We start from the raw sequence: 8,129 nt of genomic DNA, 5'->3' as shown, positions 1-8,129 counted from the left end.
AATGGAATGCAAATCAAAAACACAATGAGATATCACCTTACACCTGTAAGAATGGCTAGAATCAAAAACACAAGAAATAACAAGCCTTTGCAAGAATGTGGAGAAAAAGGAACTGCTATGCACTGTTGGTGGGAAGGCAAACTGGTGCAGCCACAGTGATAAACAGTACGGAGGTTCCTCAAAAAAATTAAAATTAGAATTACCATATGATCCATTAATTACACTACTGGGTATTTACCCAAAGAAAATGAAAACACTAATTCAAAAAGATATACACATCCCTATGTTTACTGCAGCATTATTTACACTAGCCAACATATGAAAGCATCCATCAACAGATGAATGAATAAATAAGAGGCGGATGGAATATTACTCATCCATAAAAAAGAATGAGATCTTGCCATTTGTAACCATGGATGGACATAGATGGTACAATGCTAAGTGAAGTAAGTCAGACCGAGAAAGACAAATATCATACGATTTCGCTTATGTGTGGAATCTAAAAAAACAAAACAAATAAATAAGCAAACAAAAGTAAAAACAGACCCATAAATACAGAGAAGAAACGGATGGTTGCCAGATGGGGGGGGGAGGGGTAAGGGGATGAGCAAAAAGGGTGAAGGGGAGTGGGAGGTACAGGCTTCCAATGATGGAATGAGTAAGTCACGGGTATGAAAGGTACAGCCAGGGAACATGGTCACTGGTACTGTAGTCAGGTTGTGTGGTGACAGACAGCAGCTACACTTGGGGTGAGCATCGCATAAGGTATAGACTTGTCAGATCACTATGTTGTACACTTGACACTAATGTAACATTGTGTGTCCACTAGACTTCAATTTTTAAAAGATGTGTGCAACTGTGGATTATCTGTTTAAGTGACAACCTCTCATGAGACACGTTCTCTTCTGGAAAGCAGACCCAACAGTGGTGGTTGACACCGTTTCTGGAGAATACCAGCGAGGTGGCTCGTCAAACTCTGTAGAGGCTCAGCTCGGTGTAGGAACATGCATTTCTCACATGCGTGGGTAACTGAGGGACCTCACTGAGGCCTTTATGTGAGATTTTCATTCTGCTTCCTCTTCGTCCCCTCAAAATCTGACAGCTGAGCCGCTCTTAGTTTGAATTTGTCTCTGAAGTCCCGACCCCTGTGGGGAAAGCGCACACCAGGCCTCAGTCAGGCGAGCGGCTCCTTTAAGGAAGCAAGCGCACTGATTGGCCGAGCCTCGGAGTCACTGTCAAGGCCATCCAATCCTGAGGCTCTGCGGGGCAGTCCCGGTCCAGTCGCGGTCAAGGGGACCCCCGGGGCCTGCAGGCCTCTGCCCTGAGTACGGTCTCTCTGCACCACCGCCGCCCGCTGTCCAGTGAGTGAGCGCCGGCCGGAAGGCCCGCGGGCAAAAGGCTGGGAGGGTGGGGGGCCCGGGCCGCCGGGCCGCCGCTGCCCGGGAGGGCTCCCGGGCCCCGCGCATGCCGGGCGGCTCTGCGCCAGCTCCTCGGGAGCACCCTCAGTTGGCTCCCCTCCCGTCCCCGGTACTGACCGGTATCTCCAACCTCGCTTCCGAAGAGCCGGTTCTCCTCGCAAGGACTCCTGGCCCCTCCCGTATGGATGTAACCGAGTTGGGGAAAGTAAGCAGAGCATTATTAATGGAAATAAGCTCACGACTGCAGGAAATACCCAAGTTGCAACAATTGGGTCTACACTAGGGAAAACCTCCCGGAAGCTGTGGGTTGGTTCATGGCTGGAATACGCAGGGGAAGTGGCCCAGTTTGAATGAAACGTAAAAAAGACCAGAAACCGATTGTAATTATGCCACCAGTCATACATGTAGGTAATGTGTCATTCGATCAGGAAATGAATCAGCACAGACATTTGGATGACAAGAGGTAATGGGTCATGAACTTATCTCCCTCTCCCTCTCCCTCTCTCTAAGTAAAATCAAATCCTAGTTCCCGGGGTGACTGGAGGAAGGCTGCCTGGAGCTTGCAGCCCCTGCAGTCCTCAGAAATACCCCTTCCTATTGTAAACTACAGCACAGCTGAAAGGGGCTGGAGCATTAAAGAGCCCTTTCTAAGGTCTCAGGAGTAATCAAAGGAAAAATGAGGGCAGAAGGGACCAAATCCGCATTCTCAGCCCTCTGAGACGCACTTTTTAGTTTTAAGTAGCAACACATTTGTCACCAGTGATTAAGTGCTGGAATTTTTCATAGACTTACTTATTCAATTGAGTGAATTCAAAATTATCCCTATTGCAAGATCACTCTTGATTTCAGAGAGAGAAAGCTGAGAGCATTCTGGCCATCCTAAGGAACATCCTAGACGTTGGAAAATGGCTTGGTTAGGATGGGGAAGGAGAGGGAAGTTGACACCACTGACCCCAGGGCATAGTTCACGAGGTGTTGTACACTCATTTTCAGGTGTGGTTTCCATTGAGGAATGCGGGGAAGTTCTTCATCCTGCTAGGATTTTACCTTTAACTCTTGGGAGCGTTCTCTAACACATCCAAACCACCATCCAGACCCAAGAAACCGAGGTCCAAAACCAGGTAAGCCCACCCTAACCTTCCAGATAGTTTTCTCGTCCCTAGATGGCTGACATGAGGACTATCTCTCCACTTCAGGAGAGGTCCCACCCCGTTATAAACAGGGGGACTGTAACAGACACAGTTCTGTGATATATGGTGTGCGTGTGTGTGTGTGTGTGTGTGTAGGAATGGCATTAGAGGACAGTTGTTTTCTTTATAAACATTTGCAGCATATGTAAAAATTCAGTCATTTACTCCTATGTACAGAAAAAAAAAAAAAAGAAATGGTAAGTGACCTGAGCTAGGTTTCTCTTGTACCAGTCATGCTCTATGCAAACATTTGTGGGAAAAAGACATTATGGGGACTGCCTAGATGGAAAATATATTGCTCCTTCCTTAAAGCAAGTCTGGTCTTCTGTTGGAGATAGCTGACTTGGGGGTGTCAAAGTCTGCAGAAAGGCAAGAACTTCTGTAAGGTCTCCCCGTCCTCACGGGGTGGCCTCTAACTCTGGACAGAGGATGGAGTGGGACAGTGGCACAGGGACAGGGAAACCTCATGACCTGCCTCTTCTCTACAGTTCAGCCTCCTATGTCCAGCACTGAGGCGGACTCTGGATCAGAGATCCCTATAATTCAAGGATGCATCTTTGGCCAGAATACAGGGAAGCCACTGAAGGCTGGCTAGTAGTTCCCACTCACCTGGAGCCAAATTAGCAAAGATAACCCATTCTACCTACCTGGCATGAAATGCCCTCCCCCCCGCCCCCCGTATCTTCTCCCCGGTTAGCTACTTCCTGATGAGGATATGGAAAATAGAAGCTCTTCTGGGTTTCTCAAAGAAGAGTGTGAATTCTGGGTAGAAAGCATTGAGACTGACCACTTTGACCTGAGGTTCACAACCCTTCTCAGTAGACTACCAAAGGGGATCAGCAATATTATTGAGAATAGAGCAGTTGTAACGTCCCTGAGTTTTGCAGTCTTTTGAAAGTAAAATTAATAACTCATTGAAGGCCTTCTGTATCTACCCAATTGGATTAAGAACAAAAAATTGAATTTGGGCCCCGTAGAAGTGATGGCTCACTTAAGAACTTCTTAAGTAACATAAATAAGATAGGCAGTGCCATGTATTCATTTAAAAATTGCTTTTCCCAGAACATTAAAGTATCATTTTGTTTTTCCCCTCTTGAGAACTTCAGTAGTAGCCTGAAGAGAACAAAGGTGGAAGCCAGAAGAGGATGGCCAAGGGATATCAGCAGTGAATGACAGAATAAGGGGTAATATAGGAGAGAGGTGGAGATTACAGGAAGAGTATTGATATAGTGACCTTGAGACACCTAAAACTTCCTAAAACACAAATGCAAGGAGCACAGGGAAATCTGTCTTTCAGGTGTACAATGCATCTTCTGAATCACCCCTTCTCAGAAACAAAGTTTCTGTCATCCAGCTGTACAGAAGGTAAGAGGATAGGTGGTATCCACCCTGTCCCTCACAGAAAAGAGAGTGGTCTCTTTGTTTGTAAGCATTCATTTCTTCAAGATTTACAGTGGGAAGAAAAATCAGGAAACACGGAGCTATATACCTACAGAGCAGGAGAAGATTTTGGAAGTCATGTAAGTTTAGCCCCTGGTCTTAGGTGAGCAAATGTTGGGCGGGCTGGTTAAGTTTGCCCAAGATCAGACAGCTAGTTAGAACCGAGGACTATAATCTACACCATGTTCCTGGGAAATTTGTCTTTTTTTTTTTTTTTTACATTGTTATAAGCTTATGGTAGCCCAAAGCAGAGCATATGACGATATATGTAGAATATATTGTTTTAAGCCTCTTTGCTTTTTCACACTTTAGGTCAAGATGGGGTTTATATTCTCAAAATCTATGAGTGAAAACATGAAAAACCAACAGGAGTTTATGCTTATGAATGCTCGACTCCAGGTACATTTTCAAATAATTAAGCTTTTATGTTGTTACAGTGATTAAAGTTTCTACAACATGTACCCCAGCAGTACCGTTCTCTTTGACCCCAAAAGGTAAAATGTTCTTGGGGCTCCATCCTCAGAATGAAGATGAAATGCATTATTAATTATCTGGTGAATGGGTGTGCTTAGATCTCCAATCGGGATACTTGTGTAAAAATTTCCATACTGAAGTAAGACATAACTGCTTAGAGTGTACGGTAGGTAGAATGATGCCCCTCCCCTCGCCAAGTATCTGCATCCTAATCCCCTGTGAATATGTTGCCTTACATAGCAGAAGGGACCTTGCAATGTGATTAAGGTAAAGAGTTTGTGAGAGGGAAGATCCTGGGTTAACCTGAATTATCTGGATGGGCTCAATGTAATCACAAATGTCCTTATAAGGGATAGAGGGAGGCAAGAGGGTCAAAGTCAAAGCAAAAGAGAAATTTGAAGATGCTACACTGCTGACTTTGAAGACAGAGTGAAGGGCAAAGGAATGCAGGTAGCCTCTGGAAGCCGGAGAAGGAAAGGATATGGATTCTCTTCTAGAGCTCAGAGGGAACACAGTCCCACCAGCCCACTTCAGATTTCTGACTCCAGAAATATAAGATAGTAAATTTATGTTGTCTTAAGCCACTAAAGTTGATAATTTGTTATAGCAACAATAGGAAATTAATATACTGTGTGAAAACTTAACACTAGATTTATACATAGGCTGGATAGAAAAGATCAAAGTAGAAGATTATCTAATTGCCTACTATAGGTTGTCAAAAAGGATTTTAAATTGGATGTCGTAATCAATTGTTAAAACAGTTTGACTAAAATTATTTTCCTAAGATTTCAAATGAAGATCTCTTGGCCTTTGGGGTTCATTATGGCCCTGGGAGTAGAAGATCCTACTGTGAGGCAATATGGCGACTGATTAAAAGGACTAAAACCAGACCAACTAGGTTTGAATCCCATCTCTACTCCTGACTAACAGTACGATGTGTGCCTCAGTCTCCCAGTCTGTCAACTGGAGGTGACAGTATCCCCTTCAGAGGGTTGTTTTGAGGAGTAATAATGGTAGTGTGTAGAGAGTATACAGAACAATGCCTCAAGTCTTTCAGAGTAGTGTCTTCCACTTTAAAAGTATTAGTTGTTGCTACTATTACTACTGCTATTAAGAGTGTCTTATGCAGGGGTGCCTGGGTGGCACAGCGGTTAAGCGTCTGCCTTCGGCTCAGGGCGTGATCCTGGCGTTATGGGATCGAGCCCCACGTCAGGCTCCTCCGCTATGAGCCTGCTCTCCTCTCCCACTCCCCCTGCCTGTGTTCCCTCTCTCGCTGGCTGTCTCTATCTCTGTCAAATAAATAAATAAAATCTTTAAAAAAAAAAAAAAAAAAAAAAAAAAAAAGAGTGTCTTATGCAGGATAACAATTTCTTTTGGGAGAATGGAACAATTTAAAGAATGGAAACTGAATTGTTGTAACAGAGCAGAGTGACCTAGGGGAGACCAAACATTGGGCATACACACCAGACAAGAATGTCATATACCCAGAGAGTCCTTGTTCAAGACCTTTGGAAACTACAGACTTTTACATCAGTGAAGTCAGGATATGTGAAGGTCTAGGATTTTATCCCACTCACAAGCTAGTGAATAAGCCTGTTACTATTTCATGGACGCTGGCAGAATACAGGAGACACTTCGTCAGAGACAAAGGCCTTCATTACTCACAGCACAGTAAGCAACATGATCATGAGGTTGGCATGAGTATCCCCATGCCCCTCAAGTCTCATGTGACAAAGATAGACTTAAATGGGTACTGTGCAGTCAGTGGGTTTATGGCACATTTGGGGAACACTGGGCTTGGGGAATCTACTGCTTTTATAGTGATCAGAGAGCCAGAAGAGTTGGGGGAGGACTTGACCTTATTCCTCAAGGTCGTTTGGTGTAAACACAACCCAGAGAAATGGCCTGAATGAAGAACAGTCTGGGCCTGGTATTCTTGGCCTTCTTGGCAAGAATGTGTGGGGACATTCAGGGCCCATAGACAGTTGACCTTCCCAAAAATCTGCCCCTCAATCCAGCTGACCAGAGCTTTGAGAACAGCCTTGTCTTCTGCTCACTGATCCCAGTGACCACCATAGCTAGTGCTGAATTCAACCAGCAGGAACACTATCAGCACCATCAGTTTTCAGCTTAGCTGAACCAGAGGTAAACCAGGCCCATGCATTTAGGAGAATCTCTGTGAATCCAAGGGCCCTATTAAGCCAGTAGCAGTACTTCATGTGGCAGAGTAGGAGATGAAGATTTTCCCAAAGGGGTAGCTACTACTCCTTTATGTAAAACTGAGATGACAGTAGGGCCAGGCCAGTCATACCCTCAAATACATTTTTATTTGACCAGCAAACAGTCCCCTTCCTTATAATTGTCGTGTCCTAGTTGACCCATGAGGCCTGAGAGTCACAAGCCGCCATGGTTCAGATACTCATTTTTAACAAGAGCTGAGTAGTAGTCAATAGCTTCCTCCCCCTTTTGAAAGGAGTATGCTATGGGTTGAACTGTGTGTCCTCCCCACAATTCATATGTTAAAGTTCTAACCCCTACTATCTCATAATGTGATGTATTTGGAGAGAGAGAGTCTTTACAGAGTCAATCATGTTAAAATGAAGTCGTTAGGATGGGCCCTAATCCAATATATGACCCTGTCCACTTAAAATGGGGAAATTTGGACACACAATGCCATGTGACTAAGAGGTCAGCTATTTATGAGCCAAGGAGAGAGCTGTGGAACAGATCCTAGCACATAGCCCTGGAAAGGAACCAACCCTGCTGACACCTTAATTTTGGACTTCCAGCCTCTGGAATGCAGACATTAAATTTCTGTTAAGCCACCGAATTTGTGGTGTACTTTGGTATAGCAGTCCCAGAAAACTAATACAGGAGGCCTGTGGTGCCTGTGTTTGCAGGTGGTGATGCTGTATAGGCAACAGCCTCTCTGGAGATTGGCTGTGATTTTCTCTTCTTCTCCTTGGGATTCTATATTGCTTCTAATAGACCGCCTGGAAGGGGTCAGGGAATCCCTGAATGAGAGAGTGTCTCCTTATCGCTATGAATATTTACAACATAAACATGTAACATAAATTTCATTACACATTTATATGCCGGGGACATAACTGCAGTATCCTGAATCAGCTCAAGGATCACTTTCATTTCCCTTCCTTACTGCAAACGTTGCTCAAACTCTTACCAGTTGAATTCCAGTGCTTTTTTTTTTTTTCCTATGGGAACACAGACCAAAGAATTTAACATGGGAGTTAAATAGTTGTCATAGCAGGGGTTATCTTTGTAGTTAAGGAGACTATACTGTCTCATGGCTGGGGGACACTGGGGAGTGCAAAGGGACAAGGACAGCTTTTTGCCCTTTGGCTCCTCATTCCAGAATTGGTGCTGCTTCCTCGCCTGCACACCCCTGGCTTCTGGAGGACACTGGTGGTCAGGGGCATCATTCTTCTAGCCTCTACTGGTGTCACTGCTCTGCTCTGCATCCTCAGCTCTTTGGGCCATCCTGCTGCTGAGTTCACCCTCCCCACATGGGACCAAGTGTACTTGGGCACCTGTATCCAACAAAGCCATAAACATTTGAGTTCCTCCTCTCTCCTCTCTGAAGTTCCTC

At 44.7% G+C, this 8,129-nt stretch overlaps 1 protein-coding gene across 5 annotated transcripts in view; it reads left to right on the top strand.

Annotated features, from left to right (window-relative positions):
• The first annotated feature begins 1,207 nt into the window (after window positions 1-1,207).
• PLGRKT (plasminogen receptor with a C-terminal lysine) overlaps window positions 1,208-8,129 on the top strand; it is a 51,429-nt gene continuing 44,507 nt past the window's right edge. The window contains exons 1-6 of one of the 5 annotated variants that reach the window (XM_040620308.1): window positions 1,270-1,361; window positions 1,562-1,623; window positions 2,412-2,539; window positions 3,906-3,973; window positions 4,055-4,128; window positions 4,361-4,447. In XM_040620308.1, the coding sequence (XP_040476242.1) occupies window positions 3,913-3,973; window positions 4,055-4,128; window positions 4,361-4,447 (222 nt within the window). In that variant the 5' untranslated portion in view covers window positions 1,270-1,361; window positions 1,562-1,623; window positions 2,412-2,539; window positions 3,906-3,912. Of the gene's footprint in view, window positions 1,362-1,409; window positions 1,624-2,411; window positions 2,540-3,905; window positions 3,974-4,054; window positions 4,129-4,360; window positions 4,448-8,129 lie in introns of those variants that run through there. The other 4 variants (XM_040620307.1, XM_008690908.2, XM_040620309.1 and 1 more) reach the window with 4 other exon arrangements.

Source organism: Ursus maritimus, unplaced genomic scaffold (assembly GCF_017311325.1).
Source record: "Ursus maritimus isolate PB19 unplaced genomic scaffold, ASM1731132v1 scaffold_34, whole genome shotgun sequence".
NCBI classification, from domain to species: domain Eukaryota; kingdom Metazoa; phylum Chordata; class Mammalia; order Carnivora; family Ursidae; genus Ursus; species Ursus maritimus.
Note: the sequence above shows the minus strand (reverse complement) of the source record. Positions and strands in the feature narration are given on the sequence as shown.